Source organism: Phyllostomus hastatus, unplaced genomic scaffold (genome assembly GCF_019186645.2).
Source record: "Phyllostomus hastatus isolate PE091 unplaced genomic scaffold, TTU_PhHast_1.1 phas_scaffold_182, whole genome shotgun sequence".
In the NCBI taxonomy this organism is placed as follows: Eukaryota; Metazoa; Chordata; class Mammalia; order Chiroptera; family Phyllostomidae; genus Phyllostomus; species Phyllostomus hastatus.
Window position 1 is genome coordinate 2,764,661 of NW_025334013.1, and position 21,616 is coordinate 2,786,276.

At 68.5% G+C, this 21,616-nt stretch overlaps 1 protein-coding gene across 3 annotated transcripts in view; it reads right to left on the reverse strand.

Annotated features, from left to right (window-relative positions):
* CHD5 (chromodomain helicase DNA binding protein 5) overlaps window positions 1-18,442 on the reverse strand; it is a 52,240-nt gene extending 33,798 nt beyond the window's left edge. For all 3 annotated transcript variants that reach the window (XM_045858761.1, XM_045858760.1, XM_045858762.1), the window contains exons 1-5: window positions 18,295-18,442; window positions 8,825-8,952; window positions 3,651-3,830; window positions 1,452-1,570; window positions 783-1,021 (exon numbers count right to left, since the gene is read on the reverse strand). In XM_045858761.1, the coding sequence (XP_045714717.1) occupies window positions 783-1,021; window positions 1,452-1,570; window positions 3,651-3,830; window positions 8,825-8,952; window positions 18,295-18,373 (745 nt within the window). In that variant the 5' untranslated portion in view covers window positions 18,374-18,442. The remainder of the gene's footprint in view (window positions 1-782; window positions 1,022-1,451; window positions 1,571-3,650; window positions 3,831-8,824; window positions 8,953-18,294) is intronic.
* Window positions 18,443-21,616: the final 3,174 nt, after the last annotated feature.

A 21,616-nucleotide genomic window follows, 5' to 3' on the forward strand; every position in this document is an offset into this window, starting at 1 on the left:
AGCGAGGGGGCGAGCGGGGAGCGGGCTCTGCCCTGTATCACGATGCGCGCTGGCCTTGCAGGGACCTGGCGAAGGGGCACATCGTACTGGCAACCAAGGCTCCTTGGGGCTGAAACAGGGAGTCCCGGAACACCCTCGGTCCCCCATCAAACCCAGTCTGGGCACCCAGACCGGCTGAGCTGCCAGGGACCCCACCATGGACAGCCCTGGGAAGACCTCTGCGCCACCAGCCATGGGGCCAGGCACCCCCAACCTGGGGTGGGAGGGCCCCCCCAGGGACTTCCCATGGCAAAGAGCCTCTGCTGTCCCCGTATCCCCACCCAGACACCCCATGAGTCCAACTTTGTACCAGAACCTCCTTCCAGGACACCCCAGAAGCTGGCTGACCACGCCTACGCACGTCCATCACCCCGAGGACCTGCTGCTGCTCAGGCAGCAGGGGTCATGGGCTAACCTCAGACCGCCTCTCCCTGGGAGTGACGCAGCCTCAGACTCCAGCGGCTCTGCCTCTCAGCAGCCTGGGCCTCCCCCCTCCCTTCCTCCACGCCCAAGTCGGAAGGGGCCAGGACAAAACCCCCAAAGCCCCGAGCACCGCCTCCCACCTCTCTCCCAGCCCCTAAAGGCAGGCAGGACAGGAGCTTCGAGGCCACCGCAACAGAGCTGAGAAAGGCCACATGGGCCAAGGCCAACCACGGCACTGGGCCCCTGACAGAGACCGCCCCAGCCTCCCCACTACACGAGGCCACGGGGCCCGGAAGGGCGCCTGTCCACCCGCAGCTTACCCTTGCCCTCTTTGGTCTTGGCCTTGCGAATGGGCACGGGCTGGGGTGGCTGCTGGGGGCTGACAGCCAGCGGAGGGGCAATGGTGACCGTCTCCACAGCCGCGGCCACCGCCGCCGCGGCCGCCGCCGCCGAGCTGCCCTTGAAGGGGTTGTTGGCACTGAACTCCCGCCACTTGGCCCCCAGGACGGTCATCATCTTGGACATGGGGATCTTCGGGTTCTTCTTGGCAATGAGCGGCCTACGCGGGGTGGGGGAGAGGCAGGAGGAGGGTGAGACCCCCCCGCAAACGACCCCGGCAGGGCCCACCCCTCTCCTCCCACGCCTGGTTGGCGGCACCAGCGCCATGCTCCAGGTCGGGAGAACTGGGAAGAAAGGGGGGCAGGGGAGAAGACAAAGCTGGAGACGGCAGCCCACCCCCCAAAATGCTCCACTCCTTGTTTACGTGGCTGGCAATCTTCTAAGTAATTGGGTTTCTAGAACCTGTGAGACCCAAGGGGCCAGAGAGGGGGGCCGGCAGCGGGCACTGCTGTCCGCCAGAGCTGAGGGGGCGTGAGCGAGTAAGGCCCCCTGGGACTGACTGGGACCACCGTCCCCACCCAGGAGCCGGCTCCGCCCCTCTGACCCCCCCACCACGGACGCCCAGCCCCGGCCGCCGGCCCCCGGCCCACCTGAGGAACTGGCTGAAGGCCTTGTAGTTGGTCAGCGTGTGGTAGTCGGCCTCCGAGAACAGGTGGTCCACGTCGTCCAGGCCCCACTCGGCCATGAGCTGCCCGGAGGACTTGGGCTCCTGCGGGCACGGGGGCCGGGGGTGGAGTCAGAGGCGGGTCCTTCTAACCTGCACCCCCGTCCCCAGGGGGAAGGGGGACCGTGCCTGTGACTTAACAAGAGCAGTTCTCGGCCACCACTGAGAACACCCCAAAACACCCAGTCCCCAAGCCCTCATTAGGAGGTGCAGGGCAAAGTGCCTGGGGGGCTAACGCAGGGACTTAGGGGGACCCCGCGTGTGCCCAGGGCAGGAAGACCAGGACTCGCCCTGTGGGAGGACTGTGTTTCGGGGGTCTGGGCTCTGGGGCGCGACAGCGGCCCAAAGGTGGGTTTTAGGAGGCAGCAGGCCCAGGGCGGCCTCAGGCGTGGTGGGGGGAATGGGGCGCCCCAGGACGGCCCCTGGTACCGCTATGCATGGGCCCCATAAAAGGACAGGCTGCTGCCAGCTTCCAGGGCCAGAAAGGTGTGCCCTGGCCAGGGCAGGGACACAGGACAACCCCAAGAGGGCCCCTCGTTGCCGCTTCACTTTCCAGATGGGGCGCCGAGGCCCAAGGGTGGGTGACCTCCTGAGAGCACACAGTGAGCCCCTGAGACGGCCTGCCCGGGTGGCAGATGGCCGGGCCACCCTGGGCCGCCTGGGGGAGGAGCGGGGTTGGGCTGCTGGGTGGGCGTGCGCTTGAACTCTGGAGCGAGACAGACGCCGGTCCCGATCCTGGCTCTGCCACCTATCGGCAGTGAGGTGAGCTGCTTCACCTCTCTGTGCCTCAGTTTCCCTGTCTGTAAAACGGGGACAGCAGCAGCTGCCTCGCCGGAGGGAAGGAGTCGGCACCGGTGCTCGGACCGCGCGCCTGTTCCCGGCCTGCTCCAGGCGGCCCTGCCGGGGGCCCCCTCCACCAATCCCCTCGGCCAATCAGCACACCCCACCCCCAGGCCCCAGGCCCTGGCCCAGTCCAGGGGATGCTGGGTCTCCAGTGTGGACATCCAGGCCCTGGGCCTGCTGTCCCTCCTGCTGGCGGGGCAGTGGGTAGCCAAGAAGCCCTGAGCTGCCACCACTTCCATTCTCCTACGTGCCCAGGGCTTCCTGGCCCCCTGTTCTGGGTGACACTTCAGGGGCAGAACCCCCTCCCTCGCCTACCACCTGTCCCCCCCCACACAGCCCTTCCTGGGGGCTCCCAGGCCTCAGCTCCCACCAGGACGCAGAGCGGCACATGTGTGCGCTGATGACACCGTCACGGGATCACCCGGCTCACTCCCGTAAGTGGCGAGTGCACCGTCACTCAGAGCCGCCAGCCCCTCAGCTAGCGCCAGTCACAGGCGGCTCGCGGCACGCCTGCGGAGGGGGCAATCCCTCCGGGAGCCGGCCCCACCGCCCCGCTGGGGCTCCCCGGTGCCAGGCGCTGACAGGCACCGTCTCCGCGTCTCCCGCCGGCCACCGCGCTCATATTTACGGAGCACGCACCCTTCAGTCCGGACCAGCCCGGGAGCCCAGTCAGTCCTGGGTGGCCGGGGCTGACTCACGGTCCTCTGCCCCTCCCCCCGGAGGTGCCCCCGTGGTGCAGCCTCCCCAGGGTCACGGGGACGACGCCTCCCTGACCGGCGCTCTTCCGGGCGGGCCCTCAGACCTGTGCTGAGCAACGGCCTCCCTTCTGCTCTGCACGGAGCTGCCCCGCGGCTCCTTGCTGGCAAAGGCGCCACTCGCTGATTCATTTCCCCACACTGCCCCAGGCGAGAGGTCCCTGACACGCGTGAGCCCAGGCCATCACGCTCCCAGAAAGAGAGTGCCAGCGGGCGGGATTGCAGACAAGGCATCGGAGAGGCAGGCTGGACGGAGTCCACCCCGAACCCCCGGAGCTCGTCCGCCGTGGGTTCAAATGTGCGTCTGAGACTCGTGCCTGCAGCCTCTCTCACCGGCCGGCACCCAGCCTGCCCTGAGCGCACACGCACAGACACGCACAGACACGCACACCCACGGGCCCTGGGAGAGAGGCTCAGGTCCTGGCCCTCCGGGCTGCCGGGCAGGAAGGCGGGGAAGTGACGGCAGGAGGCTCCGCCCTCCACGCAGGTGTGCCCTGGGCGACCGTGCCCCCGCCACCCGGGGTCACCTTGAGGCATCCGTCGTCGTTGGTGTCCTCCTCATCGCCCTTCCTTTTCCGCTTGGCCTTCTTCTCCTTCTTGTCCTTGAGTTTCTTCTTCCTCTTTTTGTTCGGGGAGTAGTCGCTGCCCTCGCTCTCCGACTTCTCGTCCAGGTCCTCCTCGTTGTCCGACAGCTCGTCGTGGCTCCCCTGCAAGACCAGGGCGCGGTGAGGGCGGCAGGGGCCCGCAGGCAGCCCGGAGTGCTGGGCCGAGGGCCCACCTGGGAGCGGGCTCCTGGCACAGCCTGTCGGCCGTGCTTTCTAGGCCATTCGGCGCCCCGCGCTCAGAGCTCAGCCCCAAGGCCCAGCCAGAGGGCCTTACCCTGAAGGACCCGGGCGGGGGCGGGGGCGGGGCGGGGGGGCGGGGGGGCCCACAGAGTAGGAGTGCACCCGTGCACCCAAGCCAGGCTTCCCCACTGGGCCAGCTCTGTGCAGCCTGCGGGGGGCACCCTGGGGTGGGGCTCGGGCTCGGCTCCAGTCAGAGTAAGCCTTCAGTGGGCTTTGGGGTCTGGAAGTCTTGTGGGACGGCACCCAGACCCAGGAGCCCAAAGCACAGGACGTGACGCCAGGAGCCCAGGAGCAAAGTGGGCCAGAAAAGCCACTGGCCCCGCCAGGACTCGGGCCCCAAGCGCCTCCTTCCCCTCGCGGCCACGTGAGCCCCCCATGGAGCAGCAGGGGTCGGGGCCGCCTGTGACTGACGCACAGCCCGCAGCCCAGCGGCACGGGCCTGTGCACTCTCCAGAAGCCACCGTGCACAGGCCCACCTTCCCCCGCCCCCGCCCCGGCTGCAGCATCACAAGGTCATCTAGGGAGCTCCTTGGCTTGGCTCCCTTGACTTAGTTTCCCCTTCCACATGAGCACAAAACAGCCCTTTCACATGGAGATGAGAGAGGTGCCAGCCCCGAGCCTCCCCGCGGGAAGGCCCTGCCCTGCCCCTCAGAGAACGCTGTTCTCTCTCTTGGCCCTTCCAGGCAGAGGCGAGCCCTCCCCAGCCCCTCCCGGCGGGTGCTGCGGGGAGGGAGGTGGGCGCTGGCGCGCGGGTTGCCAGCACGGACTTGTCTGCTTCCTGCTGGCTGTCTGCCGTTTCCTAGGTGGGCAGAAAGAGGCGTGGGGGAGGTGGGAGAGCACCAGCCAGATGAAAAGCGAGTTCGGAAACAGTAATGGGGAGAGAGGCCTAAAGGAGGTGGGGAGGGAGGGGTGAGGAGGGCAGGGTGGGGGGGAAGAAGGGAAGAGACAGAGGGGGAGAAGGAGGAGGGGAGGGAGGAGGGAGGAGGAAAAGGAGCAGGTGGGAGAAGGGAAGAGAAGGAGGGCACCGAGGGGAGTGGGGTCCTCAGGAGAACCCCAGGAGGGCCCCGGCCCAGCGCCTGCCCTTTGCGGCCACCCTGTAAGGACCCAGCCAGTCCCTCCACCAGAGACACAGCTGGGAAAGGGCCGGCCCGCAGGCTCCCCACCCTGCCTCGGCTCCGCTGTCTCCCAGCTCCGGCGCCCCCCCATTGCTGAGTCAGTGAGCCGGCCGGCAGGCCGCCAGCTGGCCTCTACCCCTCTCCTGAGTCCTGGTGTTTCCCACACGCCAACTGGCCGTGCCAGGCCCCAGGGGCAGTGCAGGTCCCGGCGGCTGCCTGGGGCAGGACGGCTCCCGCTCCGCAGGCTGGTGACCACGGCTCCCAGCTCAGCCTCAGTCCTGTGGGGAGGTGGGGGTATGACAGGGACCGCCACGTCCCCCGGGGGTGCAGAGACCGGCCAGCTTGGAGAGACCACCCTTCGAGAGGCCTGAGAGATAGGCTCTCCTCCTTCCTCGCCCCAGCAAAGGTAAGGATGGGAGGAGGAGGAAGAAGCCACACACTTCAGCACCACGGACAGCAGCAGTGGGACACCTAGGGAGGCCGGGTGTCAGGCCTGGCCTTCAGCTGCCCTGGGGCAGACCCCACCGACCAGACCAGGGGTGAGGAAGAAGGGCCCGAGGTGGGCCCCGGGGCTCCCCCGGGGGGCTGCACGACGGAGAAGGCCTCAGAGCTCCGACCCTCTCTAGCCTGGGTCTGGGCCAGTCACTGCCGCGTCCTGGCCTCAGCTTCCCCGCCGGAAATGGGGCACGCGCAGGGTGGTTAGATCATGTAAGGGGAGACCTTACACACTGACCCACGACGACGACCCCACCTCTGCTTGGAAGCCGAAGATGCAGCGGGGCGACCAGGCGGGGGACACCACCAGCCTCGCGCCCCGTCTCCGCAGACCCGAGCGTGCCGGCAGCTAGGCGCCGGTTGCGGCGCAGATGCCGACAGAGGGGCTGCCGTGGCCACGCCTCGGGGGCAGTGGACCCCAGCGTGTGCCGGGAAGCGGGCACTGCCACGTCCCAAGTGCAGGAGAGACCAGGAGTGGCCGGCACAACTCCAGTGCGGAGCCAGAGGGAGAGGGAGGGAGGGAGGGAGGGAGAAGCAGGCCGGGCAGAAGGCCCCACGCCAGGCACTGCTGGGAGGGCTGGCCCAGTGTTCACCCCAGGGCCACCCGGGAGAGCCGGAGGGCACAGGCCTCCTGGAGGGAGGGAGGAGCTGGAGCTTCGGCAGGACCCCTAGCTTCGGGGAAGGGGCCGGCAGCCCCCTCTGCTGTCACCACGCTGGGGGAAGCCCTCTACAAGAGAGGACTCTGCTGCCCTAGTTCCGCCCCCCACTCCTGCCTGCCCCCGACCCTCTCTGCGCCCTGCCATCTCCCTCAGCCTCGTGCACACCCCCTGGCCCACCCACCCCCGCACCAGGACCTCGTCCAAGCCCTCCTGCCCACACCCGGGGGGCTGGTGGAGGATGGGGGTGCAGGACACGCCTTTGGAGACTGGTTTCCCACTGGGACAACATCTGTAGCCACGGCACGTCTCTGCATTTAGCCGTTTGGACACTCCTGGACCTGAGCCTCTTTTTTTCTTCCCAAAATCTCCCTTGCAGAGAAGGGGTGAGGGGAAGGGCAGTGGCCCATCAGCAGGACCCAGGGGGACGCACCCCCGCCGGTGGCAAGAGGAGGAGTGTGACAGAGAACCAGGGTCAGTGCCGTACGTTGACACTGACCGAGGGGGGCTGCGGGCCAGGCCACGTTCAGGGGAGAAGCAGCAGGCACAGACCCATAAGGCCCTGAGCCAGCCTCAGCCCTGGGCTTTGAACACAGGACGACAGTTGGGGCTTTGACCTTGGCGCTCTCCTTTGGGCTGCGGCAGCCTGGGGCATGGGGACGGGGATGCCCTTAGTGGAAAGGAATCGTCGTGGACTTGCAGTCCCCGCAGAAGCCGTCTGCAAAGCTGCCTTCATCAGTATGCCCAGGCGGCGCGTGCGCGCGGCCGCGGGCAGGCGGGGGGGTCCCAGCCCCGAGCCCCAGGCCCGCAGGGTACAGCATGCCCCCAGAGCAGGCCGGGGGACCCCGGCGAGCCGTCCCCACCCGCCCTCCCTCTTCCCCAGCTCTGCAGATGTTTCTGGATCCAGGCCGCCCCCTCCTCCCCTCCCTCCCCTCCACGCCCAGTGCTCAGCACACGCCACGTCTCGAAAAATGAGACATTTACACTCAAAAGGAAGGACTCGGAGAGTTGGTCATTCTCGATCTGGGGCCCTTCAAGACGGAGAGGGGAAAAGAAAGAATCGGATATGAGCCTTCCTGTTCACGACTGTTATAAACAGTTATAATTTAGCACTGAATAATTGGTTGCCATGGTAACCGCTGCAGTACAGGTTGAAATCATTTCTCCCTCCTGCGCTGGGTCTGACAGGGAGCTTCATCTACATATGCTCAGGTTCTGGCCACAGTCCGGCTATTTTATGTAAATCGGAATCCGCGACTCGCTGCCCGTCTCCGCCCCGCCCAGCGCACACACGGAAACACAGGACGGCTGCTGGCCCGACCGCCCCCACCCCCGCCCGCCGCCCGTCCTGGGGCCGCCTGGCTGGAGAGCAGCAAAGGCTGCAACCCCCCGTGTGGTGGGGGGTGGGCATAGGACCAGGGGATCCCGCCCTCTGGCCTCAGCGTGCCCCAGACCCTCTAAGATCGGCCAGCTGGCCAGCCCCGCTCTCAGCAATGCAGGGGAGGGGACGGCGATGGCCCAAGGGTGGCCTTGGGGGCCTGCCTGGTACTGCCGGGCCATCTGCAGAGCGCCAGGCCGCCCTGCCTCCAGCCCTTCTGAGAACCTGAACCGCGTCTCAGGAGACAGAGGAAGGAGCGAGTGCGAGGAAGAGAGGGGAGGGAGCGGGGAAAGAATGAGGCGGTTGCGGCGGGGGGGGGGCGGCGGGGGGAGGGGGGGGTGAGGAGAAGGGAGAGATGGAAAGAAGCGAGAAGAGAGCCAGGGAGACGGGAGACCGCAAGACGTAAACAGGGCAGGGGCCCAGCTGGGGCTGGCAGTGGAGGAGACACAGACGGACAGACGGACCGGAGCCGGGGAGACACACGTTGCTCAGGTGTGTCCAGAAGAAGTGGGGGGACAGCTGAGTGACGCTGGGGTCAGGGGGCGTGCGCTGCCCTCCCTCCACACTGCAGACCCATCCAGACACCGCCCTCCCCCAGCCTCCTTCCCAGGCCCGCAGCACCCCGTGCCCTGCCTGGGGCCAGGAGAGGGGCAGGGGCGCCCGCAGGCCCCCGGCAGCCCTGGTAGTCCCTCATGTGTGTGTGGGAACTGGGGAGCCCCAGCCTGAAGCCCTGAGACCAAGGACAGGACCCGAGGCGCCCGCTGTCCTAACCTAGCCCCTGCCCAGTCCCTACAAGAAGCTGCTGGGGAGGCGCTGGGAGACGGGTGCAGGAGGCCCCTGCCCTTGCCCCGCAGCCCCTGGACCCACCCTGGGTCCCACCGCCAGCCCAACACACGTGGAACCCAGCGTCCATGGCCTCGACCAGGAAACAGGCCCTGCCCCCCAGGGCCCCCCTGCCATCCTCTGCCCACAGGGACGGGCCTGCAGGGCCCGGGGGAGGTGTCATCGGAGGAGGAGTGGAACAGAAAATTCAGGGCCCCGAGGTCCATGGGGCCTCCCTCAGTGGGGGACAGTCCAGCTGAGAAGCGCTGGCCCCACCCCCACGGGACAGCACAGAGGCAGGAAGCCCCCGTCTGGGCCAGAGCCCGGAGCTCGCCCTGCAGGCCCCGGGGCGCCAGCGAGGCCCCGCCCCGCCCCACCCCGCCCACGCACCTCCTTCTTCTTCCGCTTCCCTTTGGACCGGTTCTCCTTGAGCTTCTTGGGCTTCTTCTTCTTGGGAAGGCTCACGGGCTCCTCCGGGAAGAAGTCCTCAAAGCCCTCGAGGCCGCCATCTTCTTCTTCTGGAAGAGCCAGGAGGGGAGGGCTTACTCGGCCACGTCCCTCCGGGAGACCCCCAGGGACCCGGGGCGGGAGGCGGGGCCTGGGGACACAGCCAGTTCCTCTGCCGCCAGCCCTGCAAGGTCGCAGCCCCCAGGCCTCCCCTCCCCGGCCCCCCGGCCCTCGGAGGACCCCCAGACAGGCCCGTCACCCAGCCCCTCCCGGCCCCCGGCCCCAGGGAGCGGAGGCCCAGCCCTGGGGGGCCATCTCACCCCCTCACCTGGGGACCTCTGCCTCCTTCCCCAGTCAGCAGAACACGACGCTGTCACCACCAGGCCCCCACCCGCCCTCCAGCCAGACAGGGCTCTGGAAACACCGTCCTGACCTCCTGAGCCCGAGTGAGCAGCTACGGGACAGCCCTGTCGATGCACTCTCCGGGGGGGAAAGCAGCCCCCCGGGGTCCTGGAGCCACCTCCAGCTGGGCACCGCCCAGGGACAGGAGCACACAGGTCACCCACCCCGGGCCACAGAGAGCTGAGCTGCAAGTGCCTCGGGGTCTGCAGGGGAGGCTGGCTGGGAGGGTGCCAGGACCCCCTAATGTGGGCTGAGGACCACACTGCCTCTCCCTGCCACATGCACCCACACGGCCACACAGCTACACACCTCCACAGTCACACCCACAGCTGCACACCCCCAGCCACACCTACACAGCTGCACACCCCCAGTCACACCCACACAGCTGCACACCCCCCAGTCACACCCACACAGCTGCACACCCCCAGCCACACCCACAGCCACACCCACAGCTGCACACCCCCCAGTCACACCCACACAGCTGCACACCCACAGCCACACCCACAGCTGCACACCCCCAGTCACACCCACAGCCACACCCACAGCTGCACAACCCCAGCCACACCCACGCGGCAGCAGGCCCTGAGCTTCTGGGAAGCAGGCTGGGGCCAGCCAGGGGAGTAAGGAGGACCCTCTTGGAAGCAAATGCAGCGGGAGATGTCGCAAAAACACACCGCCCAAAGTAGAGATACGTCTGTCTGCCCCGGGGCAAAGGAAGCTTCCAGAAGCAACGCAGAACCTCCAAAGAATCCACAAAAGGGCCCGCAAGAGAGCCGTGGCCCCCGCCAGCCAGAAGCCCCAGGCGCAGAGGCCGCTTGCCCGCCCTGCCCCCCACCGCCCCGCGTGCACCCGCCGCGGGGCAGAGAGGAGAGCAGCCGGGGTGGGGGGCAGCCAGGAGCCTCACTCAGCCTGAGGCCTGCCGCCCGGAGACCCCATGGAGGACCAGAAGGGCCAGGGCCACCGGGAGCGGGGGGCGGGGGGGATCAAGTTTATTTCTATGTATTTTTTTATCCTCACAGAGGACTTTTTTTTTCTTGGCTTTTAGAGAGAGAGGAAAAGAGAGAAGGAAACATTGGTGTGAGAGAGACACTTGGATGGGTCACCTCCCATACATGCCCCCACGGAGGACTGACCCCGCAAACGGGGTATGTCCCCTGACTGGGAATCAAACCCTTGACCTTTCGGTCTACAGGACGAAGGTCCAACCAACAGAGCCCCCCGGCCAAGGAGGGGGAATCCACTTTAAGGAGACAGGGCCCCACGCCCACCCAGGAACCTTCCCCGCTGGTGGCTGTTACCATGCCGAGCACACACCACAACGTTGGGACAGCAGTGTGCACACCCAGGACACCCCAACCCAGGCCCCCCAGCTTGTCCTCCCATGGGTCATCCCCATTTCACCCCCAACCCTTTACTCCCTCCAAACCCCCACGCCCCCACCCCGGCCCCCAAGGCAGAGGGGGTCTCCTGGCTCCCACTACCACACTGTGGGTGCTGCCACAGGGTGCTAGGGACCAGCAGCCCAGTGGCTGCCTGCCCACACCCAGGGCCCCAGGAGCCGATTCCCACACGTCCCACTCCCTTCCAGGGGAAGGTGGGGCTGCACCACCGCCAGGGCACCTCTTGGCACTGGGGCCCACCCCCAGGGTGGCCAGGGACCCGCGGCCTCCCCACCGGGGCACACATGCCCTCCCTGTCTTGTACCGCCTCCCGGGGACCCCCGTGCCAGCCCCTCCCCCTCCTGCTGGGCAGACAGCCCTGGAGGGAGGCAGACTCCAGGCAGGATAGGGGACTGCCCCAGGGGAGGTGCCCTGAGCCCGGCCTGAGTGCCAGCCGCCCCTGTAGTAGGGCCGGCATGGTGGTCCTGACCCGCTGAGGGGGCGCTGCTGAGGACAGGACCACGTGGAAGGCACCGCTGCTGTGGCTTTGGCCCGGGCCACGGGGCACAGAGCCAGGCAGCCAGGGGCGGGCTTAAGGCTGGGCTGAGGCTGGACAGTGACCCTGTCCTGTCCCCGCGCCCTGCTGCAGGAGGGGCAGAGATTTTTGGAGCCAGTTGAAAACATGCCCAGGGACCCCCAGAGCGGTCCTGGAGTGGAGAGGTCTCAGAGGCAGCAGTAAGGGGGCCGGCTGGAGCCAGGCTGGGAGCAGGCCTGTCCGCCCTGCCCGCTCCCCTGGCTGCCTCCGCCTGCCGGCGCTGCAGGGAGACCGAGACCGCCTGGGCAGAGCCGCCCCCGCGCCCAGGAGGTGCCCGGCGCGTTATGTAACAGGCTCGGGCTGATGCAATCGGGAGGGGGCCTCTCCCTCCGTCTCCCGCCACCTCCCCACACGCTGTCCCCTCTGCAGGGCGGTCCCCCAGCCCAGCACCCGGTCACTGACTGGGCAGCATAACAGAGAGTTGCACAGGTGGCTGCAGGAGGTTCTAGAAGGAAGCCCGAGACATGCGGCAGGCTGCACCCGCCCTGCCTGAGGGGGAGGGGCACACGCGAGCCCTGACACACGCCCGGAACAAGCCTCCGCGGACGAGGCCCCCAACCCTCGGGCCACGGGCAGCCCCGTTCTCCGTCCCTGAAGACCCCCGGGCCTAGGCCCATTTGCCTAATGGAACCCCTCCTCCTCCAGGAATGTTCTGGGGCTGGCGCACAAGGATGGGATCCCCTCCCTGCTCACCCCCATCCCCGACAGGCTCTTCCTGTGCCCTCGCAGCTTCTGGGGGCCCTGAGGACACCCCCGAGCTGACGGAGGTGACCTGCCCCCCCACACCCACGGTTCCCACTCAGCCTGCCTTCGCTCCAGCCCCACCTCCCTCCTCTGCAGGGGCCCTGAGCTCTCTGGAACCAGGCCTGAGCAGTCGTCCAAGCACCCCTTCCCCGTGCCCTCCACCCCTCGGGGGCCCAGGCCCTGCGCCTCTCCTCAGGGCACACAGCCAGCAGCAAGGGGGGTCCCAGGGGGAAGGGGCCTCAGGACTCCTTGTCCCGCTGGCTCCTGCTGGCCCCACAGCCCTCGGGCCCGCCGGCACTGCCCTCCCGCACCAGCCCTGTCTCTCCAGCCCGAGGCGCCAGAGGCCCAAGCCGGGTGATAATCAGGACCCATCAGTCTTGTCACCCCTCCTACCTGCTGGGCCCCCAGGTCAGAGCAGGCCTGGGGCGGGGGTGGAGGAAAGGCAGGGGGGCCCTTGGGGGAGGAGTCCGCCAGGGCGCAGAGAGGTCCTGCTTCTCCCTAAGTTACCCCTGGCCCCTCACCACCTCGAGGCACAGGCCCGGGCTGAGCCCAGAGGCCCCCTCCGCCAGGCAGGCTGCAGCCCCAGGGAGCCCAGCGGGACCTTCCCCGCGGCCACGGTCACCACCACGTACCAGTGGGGGTTCCGCAGTCCCCCTGTGCTGGAACCCGTGTGCCTTCATATTCATTGCACGGCGACCTGGGAGGTGGCACTACTGTTGCCCCTATGTGCAGATGGGGAAACTGAGGCTCCCAGGATCTCCTCCTCTCTCGCCCATATCTCAATTTCACAGCTGGCCGGTGACAGAGCCAGGTGGGTCCCTCCCCCAGGCCAGGCCGCTCCCTGAGTTCGGACCGGCCCCTCTGCTCAGGGAGCAATTAAACAGCCCAGCTTGGGGCTGGACCCCGGGGACACTGAGGTGACTCAGGCCGCCTCCCCCCAGACTCGGGGTCCCTCGGGGGGCATCGGAGCTAGTCCACAGGTCCCATGCTCACCCCTCTCCCCCTCCCGGGGGGAGGGCAGCAGCAGTGCCTGCCCAGAGGCAAAAACGCGCCCCCCCACCCCACCCCAGGGAGCTCTGCGAAGACAAACACAGGATTGTGGACAGAAAAGCCAGCCTGTCTGATCTGGGGGGTCGAGGGTTTGGGGTGGCAAAGCCAGGGGTCGGGGCAAGAGCTCCATGGCCAAGGTCAAGGAAAGCCAGCCCATCGGCCAGCTACGGGGACCCAGCTCAGCACCCACCACCCTCCCCGGGCCTGGGGAGAGGGGTTCCTTGCACTCCCCACCCCAGCCCGGCACCAAACGGGGCCCAAGGCCGCCTGGTGACCAGAAGGAGGGAGGGACGGGGAGAGGGGCGCCGACTTCCACCCACAGCCCCTTCCCGGCAGGGTCACCCCTCCGCGCCCATTTCTTCGTCCTTAACACTGGACGACGACTGCCCTCCGCAGGGGGTCGGACAGTTTGCCACCGGGCGTGCAAGTGCCAGGGCGAGGCCCGACAGGCGCCCGGCCGCGGCAGGCAGCGGCCAGGGGGGCTTGGACACCGTCAGGACAGCGGGGAGCGGTGGGGCGGGCGGCAGGGGCCCCGGTTCGGGCACTGCCGGGCCAGGGGTGCTCAGGGCCACCCTAGGGCCCTGCCAAGGCTCCCACCGGTCCTTGGAGCACCCCGCTGCGTCACAGGCCCTCTGCTGATCACGGGGGTGGGGCGGTCCTCCCGCCCGGGAGAGGATTAATAATTTATTTATGACATTTAACAAAACCCAGACATCACCTCACGGCGGCGTCTCATCAAAGAGAGCATCGGGCCGGAGCGCTCTGGGCAGGTGGGTGGGGGTGGGGCAGGGGGCGAGGCCAGTCTGTCCCCCTAAGAGGCTGGGGGAGGTGGGATGCTGATGGGGGTGGGGGGCCCAGGGTGGGCAGGGAGGGGGAGGGAGGAGACAGGAGGCGGCACCGGGAAGGCCAGGGAGACGGGGACAGAAGAGGGGGAGAGAGGGACCGCCAGTGACTCAGGGCAGACAGACTGGCGGGCCTGGAGACAGAGCGGGCTGGACGCGGGGACAGGGCGAGTGGAAGGGGCGGGAACAGGCGAGTGAGGACGGGACCGAAGAGAGAGGGGAGAGAGTCCTAGGAATTTCACCTGCAGAAGTCCCCAGAGCTGAGGCGCCACAGGTCGTGTGGGTGCCTGGCTCGGAGAGGACACTCGGGACCAGACGTCTGTGCTGCGTGCGTGCATGTGTGCGTGGGGGGACGGGGCGGAGCAGGCGCGGCGCACACAAACGGGCGGTTGGAGCGGGCGGGACGCACGGCCGCACGGGCGGCGGGTGGACGGACAGGGAGCGGGGTGGACGGACAGGGAGCGGGGTGGACAGGGAGCGGGGGTGCGTGAGTGGCTGGGGGGAGGATGGGTCCTCGGTTGGTGCTATGTCTGCACGGGCAGATGTTTGGCTGGGAGGGGGGACCCCCGGGGGGAGATCGAATGAACCGAGGAGATGACAGATGGGGCTTCGTGTCCAATCAGCTGAGAATAAGGTGAATTTCCCACAAGCCACTGGGCCAATGGTGCTGGTCTCTCTGCCCCACCCCCCCGCCCCCACAGCGAAGAGTGTTAACACCAGCAGTCTCACTGGGACACCCCCCAAAACCCACATTTCCCCGGTGAGGGGAGGGGAAAGTGGAGAAGCCATGACCCTGGGAATCGTGGGTATCTTACACCCCACCCCCACCCCCGCCCCTCAGCTCCAGGAAGCCTGAGGGGGTCCCCCAGCTGGGTCCAGTCCAGTGGGCGTGGGGGACTCCGGCCATGCGAGGTTCTCTGTGGCCAGAGTGGTCACGCTGCCCAGCCAGAGGAGAAGCTTTCTGGACTCACCAGCTCTGGGAACGTCCCCCATCACCCCCAGCCGACCCCCCACCCCGCCCTCGGGCTGAATGTTGGAAGGGCTGGGTCAGCCAGGCAGGGAGCTGCTGAGGAAAAGGCCCAGGCACCAAGCCCCTCCCTCCTCCCTCCGGCCCCACCGAGGGCCCCCCCACCCCAGGCCTCCTCCGGCCCAGGCTCCCCCACCCCCCAGCTTACTGGGCGGGGGCACGAGTCTCATAAGCATTTCCTCGGGGAAGGCAGGTCAGCTGCCCCCTCGGATGGTGCTAATTGTAACAGTCACAGTTCATGGGACACCTACCGTGTGCTGGGCACTGTGTGCTGGGCACTGTGACCTAAGGGTTCCAAGGGCACAGTGTCACCAGCCCTCACAATAACCCTCTGTGAGGTAGCTGGTCTGTGTCCCCATTCCACAGCGGGGACACTGAGGCACGGGGCGGGGCAGCCCACCCCCAACCAGGCGGCGGAGCAGCAGATCCATCTGACTCCAGGCACTCAGTCTGCTCGCCCCCCCTGAACCCCCGGGGGTCTGGCGGCTGCCGGGCCCTGGGCCCTGGGCCCTGAGCGATATCCCAGCCACCGGCCCCCCACCCCGAGAGGCAGGCTCGCCCGCCTGCCCTGAGGCCACAGGGCAAAGCCGGGCAAAGCCGGGCGTGGGAAACCAGGGTTCTGCTCAGGGGGAGGTGGACGACGGGCCGGGGTCAAGAACGTGGGTTTGACAAGGAACAAATCCAAATGCTGCAGAGTCACAGCTAGCATGACGGGGGGGGCCCCCCAACTCACTAGCGCCTCCTGCTGCAAACCGAGGGGTTTTACAACCCGATGGCCCCAAGTCCATGCTGGTCATGGCCTCGGGCTCCGGCCGAGCAGCTGGCAGGGAGGGCAAGGGGGTCAGCTGGGGTCACCTCGGGAGAGACCAAGGCCTGGGTGAGGCTGCCGTAGTGTCCGTGGGCCCGGGGTGACCGGGAGTCCCGGCCCTCGCACCCTGAGACCGCAACCATCTCCTGCGTGCGCACCCACGGTGCCAGGCTCCAGGCAGAGCGGGTGCCCCAGGGAGCCCCACGGAGCCCCACTCCAGGGGCGGCCCGACGACCCCGAAGGCAGCTGGCGATGAAGGTCCAGGGGCCAGAAGGCGCAACCAAGAAAAGAGAGCGTGAACACGGGTCTGGGAGGCACGGGGTGGGCCCTGCCGGAGCTGGGAGGGCTAGGGGGCCCTGGGGTGGGGACGCTGAGGGGGACCAGAATGCGGGGGAGAGGCAGCGGGGCACAGGTCAGGAAGGGGTCACAGCCGGGCCGGGGCAGGACGGAGCTAGGGGCCCGCAGCAGCCAGGAGCCCGGGGTGGCTGCCGCATGCGAACCGGGCCTGAGGGGAGAGGGGGGTGGGACAAGCCGTGTGCTCCAGGGTCCCCTGTGCGTCACAGCGGTGACCCTGGCTGCTGGACGGAGGGGGGCCAGGGCAGACTTGTTAGGAGGCTCTGGCGTGGACCAGCAGGAAGGGCCAGTGGCTCGAACCAGGGACATGGAGAGGCCCAGGACACGCTGGGGACGCGGCGAGTGGGGTTTCGCCAGCGATGGGGCTGCGGTCCCCAGGCCACAGGGGCTGACGCAGGACCTCTCTTCTGCGGGGCTGTGGGCGTGTCCCCAGGGCCTCTGGGGACCACCTCCCCCACCCCTGGAGCCGTGGGCGCCCGCAGGAGGGAGAGGGGACTCGCCAGTGGGCAGGCGACTCTCAGCCCTGTCGGCTCTGGCCCAGACAGAGCCGGTGGGTGTCCGCCAGCCTGAGGGCACCTCCGGGGCTCCTCCGTTCCCCGAGCTGGGCGCCCCGACACAGCCAGGGAGAGGCAGAGTCTTCAGTACGAGGGACAGGAAGCCCCGCCAGGGGCCAGTGACGTCCCAGGAAGCAGCCTGGTCGGGCGGGCTCAGCTGTCCACTGACCCCATCGGTGCCACAAAGGGCCACGCCCAGAGCCCCACCGAGCACCACCGCCCAGGGCTGGCCAAGGACCCCGCCTCCAGGGTCGGAAGCGGTCAAGGTGTCCAGCCTGTGCCGGGGCCTCTGGGCTCCTCCAGGAAATGGGCCTGTGTCCCCGGACCCAGCATGCAACGTCGACTGTCCCAGCGACCCCGCCCCTGCAGGCCACCACGCCCCGCCACTCTGAACCCGGCAGGGCTCTGCAAAGTTGGCCAGACTGTCTGCACAGTGGGGCGAGGCCAGGCCCCGCCGCAGGGACCCGAGCAAACAGGTGGGGAGGCAGGAGGCCCCCGGTGGGCGTGGCCGCCGATGGGAATCCCTCAGTGGGAAGACACAGAGCAGCCCGGGCAGCGCTGCCAGCGGGGTCCCCTCTGCTCCCCTCCCACACGCAGGAGTTGGGGACCCGTCTGTAGAGCATTCTGTCCCCGGGGAAAGGCACTCCCGCGGCCGGCGGCACGCTGCTGCCCCAGGGAGAGCCCCTGGGCCTCCCACAGGTCCCTCGGGAGCCGGGAGCCGGACGCTAAGAAGTCTGAGAGGGCCCCAGCAGGGGGAGAGGGGGGCTGGTTGGCAGGGGGAGGCCCTCCCCAGCTGTGCCAGGAGGGGAACTGTCCCAAACAAATGGTGAGCAGTTAACTAAAGAACAGTCACGCAAGGTTGCCCCTGACATACCAGCCATGTTTATGCCGAATTCTGGCAGGGATGGCAAGGGCAGGGCGGCCCGGGAGGCAGGCCCATAGCCAGGGCAGGGCAGGTGGGACCGCTGATGCCCAGTGAGCACCTGAGAGATGGTGGCAGGGGCAAGGCACACCAGGACGACGCTCGGGCTCCGGCAAAGTGCTAGGGAGCGGCAGTCACCCTGCAGGTGGGGAAGGGGAGTGGGAGTTCGAACCCACACACCCTGTCCCGGGGCCCATGAGGGCCCTGAAGGAAGCCGCTCCACCCAGGGTGCTCACAAGGTCCTCGAGCACTGCTGTCTGAGCCCCATTCCTGGCCGCACCCAGCCCGCCCTGAGGCTGAGACTGGCCAGCCCGGGGAAGGCCAGAGGCGCACAGGGCGAGACCGAGGGATGAGCCGCTCCAGGAGCCAAGCACCGTTCCCGCCCCCTTCAAGGGCACGCGGGCTGACCCCGGCGGTGCCGCGCCCCCTCCCTGCCCTGGGTGCTCAGCACAGACCCTTCCCGACCCCTCTCCCCGCCGACCCTCCGCCCGCGCCCAGCCCCGGTGGCCCAGAATCGCACCCGCCCTTGGCCGCCTGCGCACCGTGCCCCGGCGCTCGCCCAGCCCCGCGCCCTTGGCCGCGCGGCGCCAGCAGGGCGGGAGCGCAGAGCGGAGCCCGGGCACCCCCACCAGCACGCGGCCGGCCCCGCCCGCGCAGCGCAGCGCAGCCCCGGGGCCTCGCCGGTCTGCGAGCCCCTGGCTTCCCCGGCCCCAGTCGCGGCCGGCGCCCCGCTCACCTGACATCTCGTCCTCGTTCTCCATCTCGTCCGCGAACAGCCGCGGCAGCTCCTCCTCGGTGCCCAGCGGGCCCCGCATGCCCGGCGTGGGGGGGAGGGGAGGTGGGCGCCCCCCCTCCCGCCGGGCGCGGTGCCAGCCTTAACCCGTGCGCTGCCGGACTGGTGCGCACGGCGGGCGAGGCGGCCTCGGCAAGAAGATGGCGGCCGCCTGCCCCCCCACACCCCCAAACCTCCACCCCCCCGTCTCGACCCCTTCTCCTAGGCCTCCTTCGCTCGGCTCCCGAAAAGCCCGGGCCGCTCCGCCCCTCGCGCCCCGCAGCCCGAGTCTGCAGCCGGCCGAGGGTGGCGATGGCAGCGCCCGCGGCACGGCTGCACGATGGGGGGGCGGCACACATGCCCGGATTGTGACGTCCAGTCTGGTTGCTGTGGCAACCCCATCCCATCGTTCAGGCAGCGCGACTAGTTAACAGCAGCGAACAAGTTGGGGGACTAGTCCTGGGCCGCCGGGTGCAGGGTCGGGACGGAGCGCTCCAGCAGGGGGAGCCGTCGAGGTGCCCGCGCGCCCGGGGACACGACGGGCAAACGGGCAGCTGGGTCTTCGGCCAGCAGACCCAGTGGGAGGCTGGGAAACGCCGCCCGCGCGCACCGGGCAGGGCCCGCCGCCGCCCGCCCACCCCGCCTGCGATGCGCCGGACCCCGATTCCCAAGGCGGCAGGGGCAGGGTCCCCAGAGCGGCGGGCAGCGAGCCCGCGCATCCCGCTCACTTGCACAGGGACCTTCGCCTCCCCGCACGCACGGGACTCGGGCCCGGCGCGCTTCTAACCGCCCTTCGGAAGCGGCGTAAAAGAAACCTGCCCCGCACTCGGGGAAGGGCCACTCCCCCGCTGACCCGGTCCGACTCCTCCAGAAAACTCCGTGCAGGCCGGCTTCTCCCTCACGCGGTCCCACCCCTCTCCCACTGCCCCGCGCCGTCTTCCAAAACGCCCCTGCAGGCTGGCCCCAGACCCGTGGGGGTGGGGCGGCCCGGCGTTCTCTGGGCCCCAAACGCACTCTCGGCGGCGACATGCGTGCGGAGCGGGAAGGTGGGGGGACCACGGACTCCTGGTCCCCCCACCTTGGAGAAACTCGCAGTGCTTCCCGTCAGCAGAGAGCCCTGGGTTGTTAAAGGTGAAGGTGGAGGCCAAAGCCCTCGGGAGCGAGGCTGGGGTGTTACACGAGCGCTGCCACGCCAGTCACAGCTGCGGGCGTCCGAAAGCCGCCCCAAGGAAGCCCAGGTTTCCGTGGCAGGCTCCCCAACCTAGAATGGGCGCCCTCCCCTCACAGCTTCGGGCCAGAAACATCTGGGGGAGCCCGCAGGGGCCCCACGTGGCAGTCAGGAACCTGCAGGGAGGGGTCTGCCTGACTTGGGAAGTCAGAAGCAGGGGCGAGAGCTCCTCGGAAGCACCTGCACCCCCCACCTGGGCCACACGGATGCGCCAGGGGGCACTCCCTTCCTGGGGCTTCTGGGGGACCAGGAGAGTCGTGCCCCCCAGCGCAAGACCTCCTGGGGAGGTGGCCACAGCCCCAGCCAGGGTGAGTCTCAGCCACGCCCAAGATGTGTAGCTAATTTTCCTCCCCCTTCCCATCCAAAGTAACTGCCAGCAAGTCCCAAGGAAAAGCTGCTCTTCGTTCCTTCCTGGGCCAGGGCAGGTCCGTGCGGCCTGCTGGGTCCCAGAGCCAGGCGCTGCAACCCTCTTCGTCCCCCGGGGGTGCTCTGAGACCACACAGGAGGTGAAGGAGTCCAGGGCCTGCGAGGGCCGAGGGAAAGACAGCGGGAGGTGGGCTAGGAGAGCAGAGGGCTTCTGGTGGGCCAAGGCCGTGCTCCACGTCCCTGGCCCGAGGGCCCCCATCGCTGATGCGCCCCCAAGCGTGCATTCCCCCCGAGCACGCTGCCCCACTCTGCGGGCTTGGTAACCATCGGGGGAAAACCCTCCGTACCACCACGAGATGTGCCCGCCCCTCTCGGCTCCACCAGCCCTCCCGGCTCGCAGGATGAGCTCAGGGCACGTCCACGGACTCCTGGCCCCCCCACCTTGGAGAAACTCGCAGTGCTTCCCGTCAGCAGAGAGCCGTCCCCTGACACACACACACCCCGTTACCCTTGGCTCTGACTCCCAAGACCAGGCTTTGCTCAAGAAAGAACAGGCCCAACCGCTTCACTCGGCAAGTCAGCGTTGCCCTCGTCCCTCCGGGTCCTCTCCCCACCCTGTTCTCCCCGGGGCCACAGCCACGTGACTACTGTCACTCGTGGAGTGGCAGGGACAGGGACAGGGACATTCGACTAGCCATCCCCTGTGGAATTCACGGGAGAGCTCTTCTGACTGCCGGGCGCTGCGAGGACAGCCCCCCTGGCGCCACCTCCCATCACGGCCCCCCGACAGCCCCCACGGGACACCCGGCCAGCTCCGCAGCTCCGGGCCTGACCTGGCCTCCGGGGCGGGTGAGCCCACCTCGCCGGCAGGGTGGCAGGGTGACGGTGTCGGCTGCAGTGGATGGCGCCCCGAGCACCAAGGTTTCTCTTGCCCTGGAGCCCGTTTCTTCACGGGAGAGCCTTGTCCCGCCACAACCCAAATCCCCTGGGGGCGCTGGGGGCGGGCACGGACTCTTCAGGCAGGCAGACCAGGGCCTTGGCCCTGAACCTGAAGACATGCTTGTCCTGGCTCAACCTGGCCTGAAGTAGCCCTAAGAAAAGGGACGTGGGTTCTCTGCTCCTCCCCAAGGCAGGGAGAGGTCAGGACCGCAGACTCTCGGGTCCTCCCTAAGCACCGCGGGGGTGGCGTTCAGAAGACAGCCCGCCAGCGGCTTCCCTCAGCAAGGCCTCCTTGCTGGACGGCAACCCCCCCGCCCCACCCCCACCGGCCTCTCTTCCTTACCTTCCAGAAGGCACCGCAGCGGCTGACCAGGCCTCCGGCAGGAACCTGCCCTCCCGCCCCGCCCAGGCTCTCCCCAGGGTGGCTCCTGCCCCCCAGCCAGCCCTGTGTTCTGCCCAGGGTGACCAAGGATCACTGCTGAATGTGTATGTGTGCCCCCCCGCCCCCCTGCCCCGGCACACGGCTGGGCCCCCAATACCGCATAAGCATGGGGTGAGGTGGGGTGGGGAGAGGTGGTGACAGGAAGGACCCCAGCAGCAAGAGGACGGAGTGCAAAAATGGAAGTGGGCCCCCAAAGCCGACTTCCAGGCTCCCCCGAGGTTATCAGTGACTCAACCAGGGACCAGGACAGCCCCCCTGGGGTCCTGCTCCCCTTCCAAGAAATCAAGCATCCCCCTAACAAGGCTGAGACC